The 20,860-nt window shown below is 39.6% G+C and overlaps 2 protein-coding genes across 2 annotated transcripts in view; both read left to right on the top strand.

Annotated features, from left to right (window-relative positions):
- Positions 1–536: 536 nt before the first annotated feature.
- Positions 537–3,419, top strand: LOC138055877 (TNF receptor-associated factor 1-like). Its single transcript, XM_068901745.1, has 3 exons — positions 537–608; positions 1,161–1,417; positions 2,936–3,419. The coding sequence occupies exons 1-3, from the start codon at positions 537–539 to the stop codon at positions 3,417–3,419; spliced, it is 813 nt and encodes a 270-aa protein (XP_068757846.1).
- A 16,762-nt stretch (positions 3,420–20,181) lies between these two features.
- Positions 20,182–20,860, top strand: part of LOC138057027 (TNF receptor-associated factor 4-like) — a 13,142-nt gene continuing 12,463 nt past the window's right edge. The window contains exon 1 of the mRNA XM_068903031.1: positions 20,182–20,222. The gene's annotated coding sequence lies outside the window, so the exon portion shown is untranslated. The remainder of the gene's footprint in view (positions 20,223–20,860) is intronic.

Here is a 20,860-nt window from a genome sequence, read left to right as displayed (position 1 = left end):
ATTCGTTCTCTCTCTCTGATTGTTTGATCGTCGACTTCTCACTTCATTTCACGATCAAGCTATTTAATGTGACAAATTAACTGAACGTCCCGATGGCAGTTTGTTTACTTACTCGCAAAGGCTTTATCGTAAATCCTCTGTTAAGCCCCCCCCCCCCCCTCATCCCACCTCTATTAAATTCTCTTGGCTTGAAATAAATAAGTCGTCCCCCGGGGGGGGGGGGGAGAGGGAGGGGTTAATAGAGGATTTACGGTAACCTTCCAAATGGTCTAAGTTTAGAGAGTTCGTTTGCAGTCGACATTCGATGGCCAAAATGTGGTTCAAGAAAAAGACTATCAAAAGCTGCTGCTGAGTCAATTCACAATATGAAGTAATTTTATGTCCCTTTGCGCAATGACTTCTGCTTGAAATAATTTGTTGTCGTCGTCGTCGTCGTCGTAGTAGTAGTAAAAGCGGTCTTGTATGGAGAGCTCACTGAAGGAAAGAGGAAGCAAGGAGGACAGAAGCTCCGCTTCAAAGATGTACTAAAGAGACACATGAAGAACACAGAAATTTGCCCTGACACCTGGGAGGAAGCTGCCTCCAATAGAAGCAACTGGAGAGCATCGGTGAGGAGATCAATCGGATGCATAGAAGGGAAGCGTCTGGTGGAATATCATCGAGCCCATGAAAGAAGACACACTCTTGCAACATCAACCGGGCATGCATGCTGCATCTGTGGGCGGCTCTGCCGTTCAAATGCAGGACTTGCGGCCCACCTTCGTAAATGCACAAAAAACCCCTCTGTATAACAGTCATCATCGAATCGATGGACTGCCAAAGTCAAGTCAAAGTCAAAGTAGTAGTAGTAGTAGTAGTAGTAGTAGTAGTAGTAGTAGTAGGATACCTTCTTCAAGTTTCGCTTAAATTGATCAACAAATCCAACATTCTTTAAGCAAGTAGGCAAGTTATTCCACACAAGTATTGCTGTCTCTGCACTGAAGAGCAAATAGGAACGGCTATGTGCTCGTGGGCGCGCACATAGCTCCGCAATCGGTTCTGCGCGCGTGGGACAATACCGCAGAAAAACGAAGGCGCATGCATGCTTACGTAATACCATGAGGTTGCTCTTGGGAACCTTTTATAATTTTTATCCCATTAAACCATGAATTGGATGACAGGAGCGTTTGATTTTATTTCACAGCGATCGCCCGCATGGGACAGCTGTAGGAGTGGGACAGCTCATCCGAGAAGATGTGACATGCTTTCCTGTGCAGGAACAACGTGACGGATATGCAGTATCACAGATGCCAGTTCTACTTTCGGGTGTCCAGCCAGGCGATCTCAATTTAGTGTCTTCTGTGGGGAACGAGGAAAATCCCACAGAGCATCCCTGCGGTGCAGAGGAGATAAAACAATGGAATCAGCAACTCATGAGGCAAGTGGCACGTCTGAATTATCAATAATAATAACAACAACAAAACAATACTACTACTACTACTACTACTACTACTACTACTACTACTACTACTACTACTACTACTACTACTAATAATAATAATAATAAGAAGAAGAAGAAGAATAATAATAATAAGAAGAAGAAGAAGAAGAAGAAGAATTCATTTTATTAGTTAATAATTATTTTTTTATTATTTAAGCGAGTGAGTGTAATCCTGAGCAGGATTGTCTTAGGTAACATTAACTGGTGTTTCGATGAGCTGGGTGAAAGTCGTTTTCAAAGTCAAATGGTTTGTGTAACGCCAGTAGATGATATAAATAGTCTGGCCGTTGATGCGATTGGTCAGCGAAGTCGTGATGTTATGGTTTGGTAAACAGCAAATGATTGGTACGTTTGGAGCCTTCTTATTCTAATGTCTGTTCTTGTATTGTGTACTGTTATTAAAATAAATCGTTCAGTCTGTTGTTGATGTCGTCGATAAGTCGTTTTTAGGGTGCAGGAAGTTGTAGCCAATGTCATTGTTGATGTCACCATTCGTCTAGGTCTGACCTTGCTTGTTCAAAATTTAGGAAGCGCTATCAAGCCAGTAGATGAAAGCTATCAAAACCAACTAAAACCTCCTCTGATAAGTACGATTTATTCAGCGCGATGCGCTATCCCGTTCTATTTTGAGCAGTTAATTTTCTTTTTAAAATAACGTCATATTTGCGGAACTTAATTTTATTCTAGCGATGGGAGGAAATGGCAAAGTATAAGTGTTACGTTAAACCAAGAGAAAATGAGGGGACAGAGAGGGAGGCTCAAGGCGTTGGCCGGGATATGTTATGTCCACGAAAGTTATTTTTAGACGAGCAGAAGTCTTTGTTCTAGGGGAAGTCTGTCTTCCGAGGCGTCCGCATGCAGTCTTGCTTCGCTCTCAGGTTCTTAGTGAAAAGAGAAAATGATGGCGCACGTGGAAGGCTGATGAATATATATTTTCTTTCAAACATCGAGCCGAGGTTGGCCTGCATGCGGACGTCTCGGAAGACTTCCGCTCGTCTAAAAGTAACTTTCGTGGACATGACATATCCCAAGGGCTGGACCGGGAGCCTCCTTCTCTGTCCCCTCATTTTCTCTTGGTTAAACTAGTAATAAAGTTGTATGAAATCCTGAGTCATCACAATTGAGAGTCCAGTTGTTAATGGGCTGGGAAGCTCTCCACTGGATGAACCATTATCTATCCGATAACTCAGTCGGTTTTGACAGCTCTCAGTCGTTTGACACTCATTTTTCTGGTGCTATCCATCTTGAACAACCAATGCCTGTTCTTTACTTATTCCGCTTTTTTCATGGAATCGTATTCGGAAAGGGCGCTTGTATGATTGTGCAAAACGCACCACTTCCAACAACTCAGGCTTGGTGAAGAGATCCCAAAACTTCAAAGTGTAAAAAGAACATCCATTAATCCGATTTTCTTTTTTTCATTTTTTGCTAACGCCTGCAAAAAATTACTTGCAGGTCAAATCCGCAGACAGCTGTTCTGAAAATGGGAAATGCGCATGGTACATTTTTTATCATGGAAATCGAAAAGGCCGCTCAACATCGCCGACGTGAAACACCTATCCTTAGTGATGCGGTGTACAGTTATCATTTTGGAAGGTTGATGGGCATCAGAATTTATCCCAACGGTGTTGGCAGTGGAAGAGGAACTCATGTGGCAGTTTTCATTCATATGATGAAAAGCACCTTTGACGATCGCCTAGATTGGCCTTATGATGGGACAATCACTGTTAGCGTTTTAGATCGGAGTGGTTCAAGAGCCCGTAGCGACTTCAGTCGGATCATACAAGCAAAGCCTAACTTGTTGGCCTTCCAACAGCCCCACGAGGCCATTTGCCGCACTGGGTATGGCTATGAAAGGTTCGCTCGAATCCAGGAGTTCTTTGGTCCTCGATATGTGAAGGACAATACATTGATGTTGAAAATAGAGTTTTCAGGGTAATGATCAGTACATCCACCACGTAATTCAGTAAAGTGTTTCTCTAAGAGACTTTATTTTTTTTATAGATTGCACAAACGTAGTGCCTAAAACAATGCAAATTTGTGAAAAGATAATGCTATTTTAACTGCTTAAAAAGTAGAATTGGTTGATACATTTGAGATGTGCTCACATAGAGAGACTCAGGTAGCTCTGCCCGACCTTTTTTTTTTTTAAGAAAACTATTGGCCCAAACAGAGTTTAAATAGTGCAATGCGTTATAGAGACCGAAGCCTTTTTCTAAGGCCATAATTGTCCATTTCACACGGTTGATTTGGCAGCTGCAATACATGTAGCGTGGCTATACTGGCTTTACTTGTTTTTGTAATTTGTAGGGGAGTAATATGATCCCTGGAATTTTCAACTATTTAGTTATTTCAGGGAATCGCTACTCTTAAATATTAACTTGTACTAAGTAATTTTTTGTAAATATTAACCTCAACATATTACGGGTACAATGAGGTGTGTATTTTAAATTGGGACGTACGCAAGACATGGACCCCGGGTCCATGGACCACCCGGCCTGTGGACCCGATCCATGGCCCACCCCTGTGGACCGGATCCATGGACCACCCCTGCGGACCCGGTCCATGGACTACTCCCGTGGACCACCACTCGTTTTCCAAAGTTACAAGAATAAAAATCTTTAGACGAAAGAAAGAAGTGATGCTGACACTTATCTGAACAATTTAAGCAGGAACCCACATACTAAGGGTGCGTTTCTTTTTGGGGATGATCTGAAAAAAGGATCATTGATCCAAGATCACTTGGATCACGGTGATGCACCGTGATTCAAGTCATGTTGGATCAATGATGCCTCTTTCGGATCATTCCAAAGAAACGCACCTTAAGACCATTTCACAGTAGTTTTACAGACCAATCTATTTTTAGACTACCTTTTCCGCCAAACACAGTTCCAGTTCGGTGACCCTATGACGTCAAGATGGTTTCTTGTGATGTGTCATCGGGCTCGTTCGCAAGAAATTCAATCCAAATAATTAATCGCTGTCTGTGAAAAGGTCGTGACAGGAAGATAGGGCTGTGGTTCATTACGGGCTTCTGATTTAAGCAATTGTCTTTTAAAGGCACCTTTAGCACCTATTTGGTGGTTCCAAAGGGATTCGTCTATAACCCGCACTTCAAAGATACATTCACTGGAACAAATTGACCTTCTCTTAGCTTCATAGCTCAGTTGGTAGAGGATTGCACCAGCATCGTAGAGGGTCATGGGTTTCCAATCCCGTTGAAGCCACCTGAATTTTTCAGGTGTTGATAAGAGACAATTGCCAGATAAGTGAGAGGATAATTTTACTCTTTCGGCTAAAGATTTTTCTGCTTGTAACTTAACAAAATGAGGGGTGGTGGTGTATAGGGGTAGTGCATGGACCCGGGGTCCATGAAGAGGTCCATTGACAGGGTCCACAGGGGTGGTCCATGGACGAATGGTCTGTGTTTTGTATACGTCCTTTAAATTGGACCTTTTGGATTTTCTCCCCGTAAGAACTGATGAGTTTTTCACATAGTTTTAAATCTTTCTATTACTAGCAAATGAGGTTTCCCGTGCTTTTCTGCTTGATTTCCATATTCATCTTAACTGTATTTGTATACAGCATCATTAAGGTGTAGATTTATAGGAAAGTATTTATATTGGACCTTTTTCAATATTTTGCCCAGAAAGAATGATTTTTTTAAGCGTAGTTTTATAGGTTTTTGGTCATCTAGTTGGCCAGTGAAATTTCGATAAAGACTACAATTTTTTGGTGTTTTTCAGTAGAGATTTTATCTTTTATATCTTATTTATCCTTTTTCGTTGTTTGAGCACATTTGTGCGCACTTTTGCAGATGATGTAATTTTTTTGCAATAACTGGTAATTGCATTAAAACAATTAAGTGATTCACTGCGCGGAGTAAATCCATTTAAAAGGCCCTTTCTTGAGGAGCGCCACACCTTCGTGTTTCCCAAAACGCGTGCAAACGATGTAAACAGCACAAAAAGGCAGCCAAAGATCTTTATTTGATTGGATAAATAAAATGATGACTGACAAGCGATGACAAGCTAAATTCACAGGCTTTACATCGCGTTGAAAACAACTTCTTTCATTAAATAACTCCCGTTCCGTCCGTATTTGCTCTGTTCTAAACCGGTCAAACCGGGACACTACAGTGTATTACTGTCTCATATTTTGCGAGTTCTTTTGAGCAAATACAGTAAAATGGCGTAATAGTGGGATAATAAATGTACTTATTGCCTGAGTGGAAGGGCTGAGAAAATATTTGGCCCAAGGTCATGGCGTACGGACCGAGCAGACACTTGCCGAGACCAAGTACGAAAGATATAGGCTCCATTTGATAGATTCCTGTCCGTTTTCGTGATGACAATCGTCCGCTTTCAGATGTTCGAGAGGTTTGGCATCGCGTTTATGACAAACGGCAGGCTGAATTATTATCGTCATCATCATCATTGTTATCACCACCATCACGTCATCTTCATCATTTTCATTATCATAGTTGACGTCATTTTCATCATCGTATCACTATCACCATATGTGGTTTGCAACCAATCACTGGAGAAACAGGTAACATTGATCAGGAGCTCATAAAGGGTAGTCTCCAATAATTCCTTGAGACAACCATTTCCCGAGTAAATTTATTAAAAGGAACAGGTTTTTCCGGCGAAATTTATCATATTTCCCTTGACGCTGGGATAGCTGTGTTTTGATCAATGGCTTTTACAACTGTGGGTATGCTGAATCTCCCAAGGGAGGCGTTCTTGACTCCTACGTCAAGTATAGGGAGATAGAGGCTTCCCTTGATGCGCTCCTGTAATGATGTAACCTTTACAATCGCTGATCTACGAACAAAAGGCGATTATAACAAATCTTTTGTTTTAATCCACCAACATGCAAATGTCGGTGATGACGTAACGTGAAAATCACCTCCACCTGTACTGTTACCACAAGTATCTTGTTTGACTCAACCTAACCTCGCTCCCAGGCTCTCCAAGATCCTGGCAACGAGGTTGGGCACAACCGAGAACATACAGTAAGAATCATTTACGTTCCTCTACACACACGAGTCGAGGGAGCCATTAATTTGGGGAAGACATTTTGCCCTCTACGAGATACAAGATAGGAAAATCTTTTTCCAAAAAATCTGGCGTTAATTATTCACTTTGAAAGACCGAAAAGAAACATGCCACACGCGCGAGACGATCGTGTTTCCTCATTAAGCCATTGCTTTATTTAAATTTGAACCTATAACTAAATGACTTTGCATGCTCCTGTACCCTTAATGCCCTGCAGGTCCACCTGCATAGTATTTTTTTCTAAAATTCGATGGGATTTACGGGGTTTCTGCAAATTGGCCATTACGGGTATAGGTGGGTTTTGCGTTACGTCATCTCCGCCATGTTGGTGGACGTAAACAAAAGATCGCTCATTAGCTTCTTTTGTTCGTCTCATTAGCAACTGTAGCAACTGCAGCATTATGTGTGTCTTGAGATTGGTTGCAAAACACCTGTATTACGATCACTTCGAAAACGTTTAACCAGTTACTGAAAGACTATTCAAATATATTCTCGGTTTTCACACGACGTCACGGCCGCCATTGTGGTCCCCGACCAAATCCTACGGGAATTTAACTCTATTAATATGCAAAAGCTTTCTTTTGTTTTCGTTGAAAAACATGGCTGTTGATCACGTGAGTGAAAACCAACAATTGCATATCCACCAGCATCAAAGTCCTTTGTTCTGATCAAGAAAATTCGAGTGAAATGGCGTGCACGATGTAATCAGGTGACACCATTTTTCTTTGCCAAAATTGTGAGTATTTTATTCAGCTTTGTCATTATTGTTCGCGATAATAGTAACCTTACAGCAGTGATTTTAATAATTTGCTGTATAATAGTATGTCAAATTGTGTGGGGTCTGCTTTAAGGACACCAACGTGTCATTGCTGTAGAAATGCATTTAGGGGTTTTTCGTGGGATTTGAATTGTGCAGGATTGTTGCAGCTCTTTGCTAATAGTGGAAGCCACAATTGTCGATTTTGTTGAACAGACATGTTGAAACAGTTTGCTAATCCCTTTCAACTGTGTTGAAACATGTTGTGTTCATCGATGTTGATTGAGTTTAAAAAGCAATTAAACTTTGCTTCGACAACCATCAACATTTTTTTTTGTTATCGCGAATGTTGAATGAAGTTCAAGCCGTTTACTCCATGTTTAAACATTATTGGGCATGCGCGTGTGCCCTAAATGGGACCCCCAACGACGTATCCATGTCTTTATGCATAGTAACAACCGCGGCAGCCACCTGGGACCGTTAATACAAGATCTGTCGTGAGCTTTGTTGAATCAAATGTTGATCACCCAGAACGGATCAGAAAATGGCAAACCCGTTATAAGAACATACCCAAGCTGAGAGTCAGTTAAGAACGCCTTTATTTTGTTCATTTGTTTTTTGTTTTTGTGAGTAGTATAAACAACGGTAAAAGGACAATTCACTCAAACAACATGGACAATGCGCGGTTTTTTTTTTCTTTATGGTACACTGAAGAACAAGTCGAACCGTAAGAAGTTTTAGAACATGTTAAGAAAGTTTTCAGGCTCAACTCGCCAAAATAATAATAACAATAACAATAATAATAATAATAATAATAATAATAATAAGAAGAAGAAGAAGAAGAAGAAGAAGAAGAAGAAGAAGAAGAAGAAGAAGAATAAGAATTAAGAAAGTTCATTCTCAGCGCCAAAATTAGACCTTCTTATATATATATAAAAGAAAACAAAAAAAACAAGAGTGTAGCTTTGCTATTTGCATCCTCGGAGGCCGACCCAGAGTCAGTTCGTGGAGCTCAAGAGAAGGGTGAACTTGAGAAACGAGTTTACACCCCCCGAGTCTCCTGTGCCTTACGAACTGCCCCTCGGTCTCTGTGGATGTGCTATTTGCGAGCAGAAGTGATTTACTATTCAAGGTAATGCTTAAGAGCGTTGCATAAATTCCAAACAAGCATATATTTGATTTCACTTTTCATTCGAATGGATCATTCACTGTTTCTAAGAAACCTAGGTACCCACACGCGATAAATACGAGTCTTGATATATAGTGGTATTGAAAATAAGCGATTTTAAAATTCAGTTTTCCAAACTAATTTCGAACAAATTTGTTAGAGAGTGGAAGTTGCTTTTAAATGAACAAACTTTGTTGACAATCGCTCACGTATAACTTGGGGGTATAGGTTATTTTCGAGAGCCGTGATCGGACCCTTATTATATTTCTCGTGAAAAGTTAATTTCTGTTTTCTTGCATCGTGAATCGTGTTTTTATTAATAAATGTGTAGCGTTATTGAAGCCTTTTATGTTTTGTGAAGTGTGAATTTGCTTCTTATGTCCGCGAAAAAGAATTATCTGCTACCGTAAAAATGAAAAGCTATATACCCCATTTCCGAACACAGCTAGTGGCTGACGTACTGAATCCTCATCAACCTTGAGTTCCTGCCAAAGGTCAAAGAATCTGGGAATGAACCTTTCCCCAGGGCCCCCCTGTCGGTGTCCACAGTCTCCATGGTCTTGTGGGAACAGTTTCAATATGTCGGAGGGTTCGAAAGTCTTGGAAGTCACATGTCCAGTGACCATCATACCCAATTTCTATGTTTTTGATAAAGAAACCTATCAAAAGGTTCAAGAGGACAAAGAGAAGAACCAGAAGAGGATGAAAATGTTAGTGCCTAGGAATCGAGTCAAGAAGCTGGAGAGAATAACAGAGTGAATTTTCCTTTTATGGCTTACAGGTATATATGTACACGTATCATAAGAAAGTCGGTTAGGGCTGTTTTGTGGCCATAAGAGGTAAGTCTAAGGCCTCAGTTATTAAGCTGTTCTCAACTCCCTGGAGTAGCGAAATGTTTGTCCGTGACACGAGAAAATGGGGTTTTTTAGCACGTGAAACGCAAAAAGCGCCATTTAGTTTATGTGAAACGTGATCTTAACCCCCCCCCCCCCTTCCCCCATACCCCCCTCTATAATGGATCGTAAAGTCATTTTATCAAAAGATATTTTATAATGATATCGAATGCAAGACAATGTTACTTTTTGACATTTACCCCTTAAACAATTGGGTTTGATTCCTTTTCGCCTGCAGTTTATCAAGAGCGTTGCATCTTGAAGTTCTTCCCAATTTGGAAACATCTACCCAGTTTCTCCGAAGCTTCAGGCGCTTGAATGCCCAAAAAGATGAAGACCTGGTAAAGTGTTCTACGACTGTGGTAGAGCTTTCATGGGAGCTGCAAAATTCCTAACATTTGTAAATACAGTTGTTTAAGTACGTAACGGTATTTTAGCCGTCACTCTTTGAGAACGAGGCATACAAGCATGCATGAGCAGCATGTTGTCAGGCAACCTCGTTCTCAAGGTCTCTCTTCTCTGCCTCCATTGTCGTTGAACAATGGAGGGAGAAAAGAGAGACCCTGCGAACGAGGTTGGTTGCCAGGGTATTAACTTCGCTACGAACGAACGAAACACTCACCATTTTTCATGATTTTTGGATGCTTTTAGGAAGCTTGCGGCGATTTCGCTACGCTTTAAGAACGAAGCATTCAACATTTCGGAGCGCTATTACAGTCAGTCATTATATCTGTTTCTGAGCAGCATGTTGTCAGGGTATTAAGCACCCATTCGCAACATTTGTGAATGTTATTCTAATCGATGTTTATAATTGTCTATGCGTATATCGATATTGTAGTCGCTACTCTTTGAGAACGAAGCATACAACATTTTCTAGCAGCACGGTCTCCTGTGTTCATCGAAGTTTTTATCTTTCTCTGACCAGCTGACACTTCCAATAGTCGGGTCGACTTTTCAAATGACGGGTCGCACGACCTGATCGGATCGTCACGATCCGTCAAGATATTTGAAGCTGCCCCAGGCAGTTCGACTTCCAGCAGTAAAGCTTACTTCCTTTTTAACTTCACGACCCGACATCAGGTGAGTAGGGCCGTCAACACATTGGACATGTCGTGGAGGTGTGGAGCCATGAGCAATACTGAATTGAAGAGGCACTTGAAAAAGAATGCCGACAAACATATGAAAAGAAAGAAAATCACGAATCAACAAATCTCCCTGCGCGGGGCAGACATGCAATCATACGGACGGAATGTGCCTTTTAATATAGTTCAGTAATGATAAAGTAACTCCCGACAATGACGAATTTACACGTGTATGATTAGTTATTAAAATAATACCAGATTATGTGCTGAGTCTTATAACTGACTAAAAACAAAGCAAACAATTAAGTCCAATATATATATACGGCGCAACCTAGACCACAAAACTTGTTGAAGCATGAAATTGCCGCAACTGAGGTCATACTAAAATAAATGCGACGCGGTGCAGTGAAAAAGGCCAAGAACATGAAATGGTGTAGAAGACCATTGCATAAAGAACCTCACCAAGTCTGAGGTCTGTGTGGTACATTGTTGCAGAGTTTTGAGTTATTTGTCGATGCGTTTCATCCAACTTTTTAGAGTTTTGTTTGGAGCCGCGATGTCTTCGGCCCGCGTGCTCAGTTCAACAATATCAACAAAAACGTCTGGCAGACTATGAAGTTCACGTTGCCATGAAAGCGTTTACTTTTCTCAGTACAAATGTGCACAAACACATCTAATTTTCTAGACAACGTGACGGAACTGGTAAAAACATTTATTTCTGGGTCATCTTAACTCGTATATATGTATGAGACCCAACAGAGTTCAAGAATTGACTGATGACGTCTGAAAACCATCTATTTTTATATTCCATTAGAGTGGGCGGGGCTTATGTCCTTTTTATCTTTTAAGTCTGAAGCAGGCAAGGCAGCAAAAGCAGGAACAGGCGTACGAGGAGAGCGCTAGTCGTGGCGCCCTCAGAGCTGAATTATCTTCAACAAACAATTAAGACGTTCAACCGCTTCGTAAAGTTAACAGCATTCGAAGAACTATTCGTAGAGAGGATATAGCCAGATTTTACAGGTAGGGGTCATTATTTTCGTGCTGCACATTTCAGTTAAATGCAGGCCGCTTTCGGATATTACGGATTGTCGGCTTTTCAACTTCTCTGGATCCCCTTTTTTCTATAATTTACACTGGAAAAAAAAATTCTGTCGGTCCACATACTTGTTCTCGAAATGTACGTGTGTTGGTTGTGTGTTGAGTCAGTCAAATGCTATTAGTGATGTTAAACACTCCCGAACAGCACAAGGAACAGAATGGTTGACGTGACGTCACTTATAGACGTTTGCAGCTTGCACGTGAAGTTTCTTTTCCCATTTCAGACCACGTGATTCTCTCAACTTTCGGAGAATTGTCATTTTGTTTTTTTATAAGTCGTGCGTACATATGTACTTGCATAAGACGACCTTTGAAAGAAACTGTTCCTTGGAGTAACATCACGTGGTCTAAAATGGGAAAATAAAACACACAAACTAAAAAGGTCCATTGTTATGGCGAGCTCACTGGTCTTTCAAGTGTAACTGGCAGACCTAAACTTATCATTAGTTCGCTCATTATTGAAAACTTCTCCTCGGATATTTTAGTGAATCAAGAGGAAATCGAAGATTCCTCGATGCTTTAATTTGTAAAAATGGATAAAGGAGTTTCTTTTCTAGGGAAACTGCGGTGCTGTGTCGGTTGGGGAAGTTAGTCACAGATATTAGTTGATATCATTTGAGAGGTAACGACCGTAAAAAAAAAAAATTCGAAAGCTGGCATACAGTTTCGAGCGTTCGCCCTTCGTCAAAACCAATTTGCTTTGATTTATAAACCCATTTCCTTTTAATGTGTAAATGTAATTCACTTCATCCTGCATTCCAAGAGATGATGTCACCACCAACAGATCCATTGCAAAAGACTTATTACATCTGGTACAAGTTTAGCACAGCGGAGAGATCTACAGTAGGCTTGCTTGTTGGCTGAGTTTCAGTCCATCTTCACCCATTCCTAAGTCGTTTCTTATACTTCTTCTTCTACTTCAAGATCGACACAGCAGGTTATCGCTATCGCTAAAACGACTTTCTGAAACCTCCATATATTTCCATAGCTTTCAAGTCCGATCTGACGAATTATTGCTCCAAATGCATCCATCAAACATCCTTTTGTGAAGAGTAAACTAATTCTACTAAACTCTTGAGAATTCAGGCACAATGTAATACTGGAATAAAGCGAGAGAGGAAGATTTACGCCGGCTGGGAAAACAAACGCTGTTGGAAGTTGACTGAGAACAGAATTTGCGCTGAGCATTCTAATTAGCTGTAATTAGATAAGGTCTGAAGAGCCAAAGGTGATGAACACGTGCACTGATCCAAAATTAATCAACCAATCAGATAACTTATTAGCATTAAGGGGATTCCCCCGTTGAGAAACCATTAATCAGGCGCCTGCTTTTACGGCCGTCGAGTGGAGAAACAACATTGTTTTGTTTTTAAGAAAAAAGTCCGATTGGAGTTTACCTGTTTCGGTGTCCTTTCAACTCCTTTTGACCCAATGCAAATCTATATTTTGTGATAAAGAATTAGTGATATAAGTCATTTTCAAGTGTGGATAAAAAAATTAGCATGAATTTATAGCTACAGTCAAAACATCAGTATCAGCAATAATTTCACGAACGCTAAATTGTGATACAATATGTTAGGAAAAAATGAAAGGATCTAAAGAAATAATTTTTCGCGAATAGAATCGCACTGTTTGTCAAGAATTGGGTTCAATTATTTCACAAAGAGCATTTTCATAGCATGAGGCAGTCAAGTTTGTTCTGACACATCCTCAAATTTTGAAGTTTCTCCTGTGGTTATCCGGGTTCCTTTTCGTTCTTCAATTCGTTGTAACGTTGTTACATGTCAGGCGCAGCGAGCGACGGTTTTCTCTTAAATGATTTTTAAAATCTCTGATGTAAGCTCTCTGGAGTGCTTTAAAGCTTTGTACTTTCATTTTAGGCTGCGCCATAAAATTTCTATCTGTTCGGTTATTCTAGGGGAACTTGAAGATTTCCGAATTTACTAGGGCATTTTTTGTCTACTTCCCGAAAATCTTAGGTATTGTATAATTTCCAAATATCATAGCTGGCCTTTTTTCGGTAATCACAACGACATTTTTATCAATCAGAAAGCAACAGGCATTGAATTTTTCCTATCACGAAAGTTCGATGTGAAAATTATCTAATGAAAACCCTAGGTTATCAAAAGCCTTTCGAACATGCAGATATATAATTTAACGAAAAGTTCCGTTGGGTGCCGCTGGAGTGTACGATATATCAATCGCAAGGTGACCAAGTTTGCGGTAATCGCAAAATTCTGTAAGTTTAATAAGGACAGGATTATAATTATAAGATTTATAAATCGCATGCAAACTAAATTTTTTTTGCGATTATCGCAAACTTGGTCATCTTGTGATGCAATGTTGCGTGCGTGTCGTTGAATGAGTTATTTTTAAATTTGTTAAAAACACAAAATATAGAAATTAGTCAACGGGAAGCCCCTCGGGCATTATAGGTGAACAAGACTAGGTGGAAGCACAGTCAAAGTGATACTTCGGACAACCAGTCAGACAATATGTTTACAGCCCGATCGACATGCAAACCAGCAGCTTAGTTCATATAAAATAAAATTTATTAGATTTATAATAATTATTATTAGTAGTATATACTACAAACAGTGGATAGCGTTGAACGCGCTCGCTTCGCTATTTACCTCCGAGCAATTCGCGCGCAATTTGCGCCCGAAAATGTTGTAATCTTTGCAGGAATGAATGAGTTAAAATCATCTTTTTGCGCTATATTATCTCACTGTTTTAGTATATACTAAAACAACTATTCACCTCAGTGTCGGTGGCTAGTGGTAGATATTTACCGAGCCACGAAGCCCGCACTTAGGTCAATAGTTGCTAATTATATTCACGTTATAAAAAGTTGACGTCAGGAAAATTAGTTTAATTTGCCTCTAACACATGCCAACGTTACACAACCAATCAGACAGAGGTCAATCAATATTTGTTTCCACCGTCCAATTGTAGGGCCACCGTCCACCGTCCTATTGTAGGGCTCGGCCAATCAGATCACAAAAAGCTGTTTATCTGCTTTGGTTGTCCTTTTTTTCTTCAGCAGAGGGTTTCCGTATCACGGAAAGGTGAGCTCGTTGTGGATCCCCTGAGAACTGTTATACCTACAAGCAGATTTGAACCATCTCCAAACGACAACAAACAAGACGTTGAACCGATTTATACTGATCAAGAGCACTTGCAGATTATCCATGGAGTTTTCAAGGTAGGACAATTTTCTATTCTCCTGGCCCCCAGTTGTTGAAACGATGGATAGCGCTAACCGCCGGATAAATCACTATCCACAGGGTAACTCCGAATTGGTTTTGCTTGTGTTTATTCACTGGATAGTGATTTATCCGCTGAATAGCGCTATCCATCGTTTGAACAACGCCTGGTCTCAAAAAGCACTGAATCCTTCTTAAAACGACGACGGCTTTAATGTCTTGAAATTCACGTCTGCTGAGGTTGAAATGGAGAAACTTGGAGACAAAAATTAAACAGATTTTTGAAATCAAGCATAAAACCTCCCTTCTCCTGGTCTATGTTTCAATTGAAGGGCTGGAAGCAAAAACCTAGTAAGTGAAAATGTTCGGCCGATTTTTAGTTTTGCGCAACTAGACTAGCCCAAATTTTCCTAGGTCACGCGTTGCTTTAGTCATATTAAATGATTAGAAGTGTCGCTTCGCTGATTCCGTGGTTTTCAAACGTGAAGCCGATAGTATTTTTGTATAGCTCATTTCTCGAAAATAAAGGTCAAATCGGATAAAAAACAATACCAGGCCAATGTTCTTAAGTTTATTTCCAGTCAACATGCAAAATTTGGGCTAGTTTTGAGCAAAATTAAAAATCGGCCGAATGTTGTCACTTTTTAGGTTTTTGCTTCCATCCCTTCAATTAAACACAGGCCGTAAGATATTGCAGATTATCAGGTTTTCAACTTATGTAGATCCCTTTTTTTCAAATTTGCTCTCAGACCAAATACATTCCGCAGGTCCGTATTTCTTGACTACAGCTGTCAAATGAATCGCCTTTAGCGATATTGCAAGCAAGCCTGTTCGATACCGTAAGATTTACGCTCACCTAGCTGTCAGATATTTAACTCGTGCTCGCGACAAAAAAATGCTAAAAAAAGCAAATGAATTCTAGCTTCCTAGTATTTTCGAATTATTAAAAATATGATGTGGTCATTGATAGTGATATTTACCAACCACGGTACAAAAGAAGTTATTGTTTCAGCAGGCAATGGTTGGTATGTCAGTAACCCATGGATGACGTAACGAGTCATGAACCAATAGTTGGTTAATATAAATCATAATATGTAAATCCTAGCACCAAAATACAAAGATTGCAAAGCATGCGGTGATAGGCAGACTTTAGAACATTTGTTTGTGCACGTGGAGTGCCCGCATAAACACTCTTTTTGGAACTTTTTACCTCCTTGGTGGAAGTCTAGCAACACGCCCACCGTAGCCTTTAACGAACACAGATAAAATATATGGACAACACTCTGAGAAACAATCCTTTCACATTCTCAATTTTTGCTTGATTGTTGCTCAATTTTATATCTATTTTGCAGCCAAGGAGAACGAATCCTATTGTTTTCAAGCATATAAAATTGTGCTTAAAATAAACTTTCTACCGAGCCACCTCGCGTGCGTGAGTCCGTGAGCCTCTCTAGCTGTATTATATTTCTACGGTCTGGTTGGTTATTTTCATTTCCGTCTAGTGTAGTATTTGTCGTGATATTGTTTTCTTGTTTTTTCTTGATCTTGTACATGTAATTTATAAAGTTTAATACTTAAAAAGAGAAATCACAGCACTGCCGGGATATGCTCTGGTTAGGACAGTAATAAAACCAGGTGACTGATCATGCGAAATCATATCGGTATTCACTGACGTTTGTTCGGCCTTAATTTGATTCTTGAATGTCGAAAAAATTTACCTTGCCAAAATGTAATCATGTGTCGTTAAAATTTATAAATTTTTGACGCTGAGAATGCACATTACTTTACCAGAATTGTGCCGTGGCCTGGACTTTAGTTTGGCTCAGCAGGTTCGTATTTTTTTTAGGTTTGGGGATGCATCAGAAAAATATAAAAGTCCACAGGATCTACCAGTTATTTTTTCAACTAGTTTTTTGTAAAGTTTTCAACTAGCGCATGTTCACCATTCAACTGCAAGTGTCAACTAATAATCATTCTTTAGAAAAACGGCTCCAATGGAGCAAACTTTCTCTATGGTAATATTCATATTCTTGTGACTCCGTAAGGCGTTAGTACATCCCGTTTTAGACAGGATATTTTCCTATTTGAAGAAATCACGAACACAATGTTTCCGATAACAGGATTCGTTCGTTCTCTCTCTCTCTCTCTCTCTCTCTCTCTCTCTGATTGTTTGATTATTCACGGTCTTGTAATCTAATTAGTTAAACGCGACAGAAATAGCTGAATGAACTCTTGTGTATCTCGTAGTGTGCATAAGGGGGTCCATCACATCTTGAACTGCCGCGGTTACTTTGCTTACGTGATGGACTTTAAGATCCGACGACGCGCGCGGTCGTCAACAAAAACGCCTCAATTAAAAACATTTACTCTAGTTTTCGGTCAACTTCAGTTCTCAGTGTTGTCAAAACACTTCCACTTGACCCTAAACGGTTGACTACTGATTTAGGTTATTCTTTCCAGTCGCGGTCTCGCATCTCTAGTACGTGCACACATGGGCTAAATTTAGAAAGTGCCTCGCGAGGTAATTTTCTTCATTCGACCAATCAGGTGGTAGTTTTAACATAGTGACGTACTCTCTTCAGATCGGACAAACCAAAAATAACCGAATGAACCGTTTGCCCTGATTTCTTCTTTAATTAAAGAAACGGACAGAGTCTTGGCAATTTCATGAAAATAAATACAATTGCATGTCATTCATTGGAACAGTATGGCCAGCTTCAGGTAGGAATTTATTTACTGTCGATTTTCCTGGACCCCATCACAATGAACTAAATGTAGACCTAAGGTCTTATAAATTATCAAATTTATTTTTTAATTTTAAATAAAACCAGGGCGCAAGTCGTGTCATCGTGGCAAAGGCGATAATTTTAAGGCGTCGAATTCACTTATGTATGCTGTAGTCGCTTCCAGTTTCAGTGACGCGGACAGTATCTAGTATTCCAATTTAACGTACTGTTAGGAAATTTCTATAAATTCTAAGAATAGTTTTGTCATGATTTTTGGAAATCTCTTCAGTCGTATTTCAGTATGCCATAGTAACTTGGTGATAATTTCATTGTTAATTTTTTTTATCTGAATATATTAATTCCTTAGCAGATCCTTCTGAATATAAGGTCACTAGCCTTGAATATTAGACAAGTTAGAGATGTTAGACTAGACAACGGTTTGGGTCTTCGTCTGCAATTATTTATCTGGAAAAGAACAAAACAATCCTATGCTAGTGAGACCGGGTGCGAGCGCTCTCGGTCTGTGTCATATTGGGTGTTCTTTTTAAACTGAGATTTCACCCGTTAAGTCGAGACGCTACCGGTGCGGACAGATTACTCGTGTCATTTAGTTTGTAAACTAGCGATTTCGACTGAGAACTTGGAGCAACTACAGATTTAAGGGCCGCACAGTTTCACCACAAGCAAATTAGTTAAAAGATCTTAAAGAACGAAGCATATAGAATTAGACATTATTGTTATTGACAAAATAAATAAGGAGTGTATATTAATATAGGAACTATGTGGATTTATGGATCTCAGTCATGATTGTTGTCGCAGTAAACGATGACCCAAAATATTGTTACACATGGGGTTAAATATACATCTCGTTACCAGTAGTTTTCGAGTAAAAGAATTCTCTAGTATTGTTACGTTGTAGTAGTGCAGATCAAAGCACGAATCAGGGACCCATGACAATTCTTCAGTCAATATCGAGACCGAGCAATTCTTCAGTCAATTATCGTTTGCCCATTTTTCGTACAACATACGGAAGAGTATTAAAAATTAACATTGCAATGATCATCACACCTCTTTACGGAACGCATCATGATCGCGATCTCCTCGCGATCAGAACACTGCAGCTTTCATGGAAATTCAGTTCTGAGTGTGTCAAAACATTGACGATTGTTATACCTTCCACTTCAGTGACTGTGACCCCTAAATCAGTATCGCTTGACTAAATTTATGTTATTCACTACAGGACGTGTGCCACCACGTACAGGGAAAATCACAGAGCCAGAAGCTGGTATGGGCTAAATTTAGAAAGTTGCCTCTTGACTTATCATAATAGTTTTCCATTCGACCAATCAGTTGGTAGTTTCAACATTAAATTGCCTCACATGTGGTAGAGCGCAGCTCTACAAATTGCAAATCATTCATTGGAAGAGCATGGCCAGGTTCAGGTAGGAATTACTGTCGATTTTCGTGGACCTTATCACAATGAATTAAATGTAGACCTATGGTATTATAGATAAGCAAGTTTGTTTTTTTATCAGTTTTAAATAAAAGCAGGGCGCAAGTCGTGTCATCGTGGCAAAGAGGATAATTATGAGACGTCGAATTCAGTTATGTATGCTGTAGTCGCTTCCAGTTTCAGTGACGTGGACAGTATCTATAGTATTCTAAGTTAACGTACTGTTAGGAAATTTCTATAAATTCTAAGAATAGTTTTGAAAATCAAGATGATTCATGATTTTCTGATTTTCTTAAAATCTCTTCGTATTTCAGTATGCCATAGTAACTTGGTGATAATTTCATTGTTAATTTTTTATCTGAATATATTCCTTAGCAGATCCTTCTGAATAAAGGGTCACTACCCTTGAAAATAAGACAAGTTAGAGATGTTGGACTAAACAACGGTTTGGCTCTTCGTCTGCAATTATTTCTCTGGGAAAGAACAAAACAATCCTATGCGAGTGAGACCGGGTGCGAGCACTCTCGGTCTCTGTCATATTGGTTGTTCTTTTTAAACTGAGATATCACCCGTTAAGCCGAGACGCTACCGGCGCGGGCAGATTACTCGTGTCATTTTGTTTGTAACTGAACTAGCGATTTCGACTGAGAACTTGGAGCAACTACAGATTTAAGGGCCGCACAGTTTCACCACAAGCAAATTAGTTAAAAGACCTTAAAGAACGAAGCATATAGAATTAGACATTATTGTTATTGACGAAACAAATAAGGAGTGTATACTAATATAGGAACTAGGTGGATTTATGGATCTCAAAGTCATGATTGTTGTCGCAGTAAACGATGACCCAAAATATTGTTACACATGGGGTTAAATATACATCTCGTTACCAGTAGTTTCCGAGTAAAAGAATTCTCTAGTATTGTTACGTTGTAGTAGTGCAGATCAAAGCACGAATCAGGGACCCGTGACAATTCTTTAGTCAATATCGAGACCGAGCAATTCTTCAGTCAATTATCGTTTGCCCATTTTTCGTACAACACACGGAAGAGTATTAAAAATTAACATTGCAATGATCATCACACCTCTTTACGGGACGCATCATAATCGCGATCTCCTCGCGATCAGAACACTGCAGCTTTCATGGAAATTCAGTTCTGAGTGTGTCAAAACATTGACGATTGTTATACCTTCCACTTCAGTGACTGTGACCCCTAAATCAGTATCGCTTGACTAAATTTATGTTATTCACTACAGGACGTGTGCCACCACGTACAGGGAAAATCACAGAGCCAGAAGCTGGTATGGGCTAAATTTAGAAAGTTGCCTCTTGACTTATCATAATAGTTTTCCATTCGACCAATCAGGTGGTAGTTTCAACATTAAATTGCCTCACATGTGGTAGAGCGCAGCTCTACAAATTTCAAATCATTCAGTCCAAGAGTATGGCCACCTTCAGGTAGGAATTACTGTCGATTTTCGTGGACCTTATCACAATGAATTAAATGTAGACCTAAGGTCTTATAAATTATCAATTTTTTTTTTTATCAGTTTTAAATAAAAGCAGGGCGCAAGTCGTGTCATCGTGGCAAAGAGGATAATTATGAGACGTCGAATTCAGTTATGTATGCTGTAGTCGCTTCCAGTTTCAGTGACGTAAACAGTATCTAGTATTCCAAGTTAACGTACTGTTAGGACATTTCTATAAGTTCTAAGAATAGTTTTGAAAATCAAGATGATTCATGATTTTCTGATTTTCTTAAAAATCTCTTCGTATTTCAGTATGCCATAGTAACTTGGTGATAATTTCATTGTTAATTTTTTTATTTGAATATATTCCTTAGCAGATCCTTCTGAATATAGGGTCACTACCCTTGAAAATTAGACAATTTAGAGATGTTGGACTAAACAACGGTTTGGCTCTTCGTCTGCAATTATTT

The sequence above is a fragment of the Montipora capricornis genome, chromosome 7 (genome assembly GCF_036669925.1).
Source record: "Montipora capricornis isolate CH-2021 chromosome 7, ASM3666992v2, whole genome shotgun sequence".
Classification (NCBI taxonomy): domain Eukaryota; kingdom Metazoa; phylum Cnidaria; class Anthozoa; order Scleractinia; family Acroporidae; genus Montipora; species Montipora capricornis.
This window is presented reverse-complemented; position numbering and strand designations above follow the sequence as displayed.

Excerpts from the sequence above, each read along its gene's own strand:
- LOC138055877 (XM_068901745.1), top strand. The coding sequence starts at position 537 with ATGAAGAACACAGAAATTTGCCCTGACACCTGGGAGGAAGCTGCCTCC. Across the intron at positions 609-1,160 it reads GAAGCAACTGGAGAGCATCG|GAGCGTTTGATTTTATTTCA; the intron begins GTGAGGAGATCA and ends ATTGGATGACAG. Across the intron at positions 1,418-2,935 it reads TGGAATCAGCAACTCATGAG|GTCAAATCCGCAGACAGCTG; the intron begins GCAAGTGGCACG and ends AATTACTTGCAG.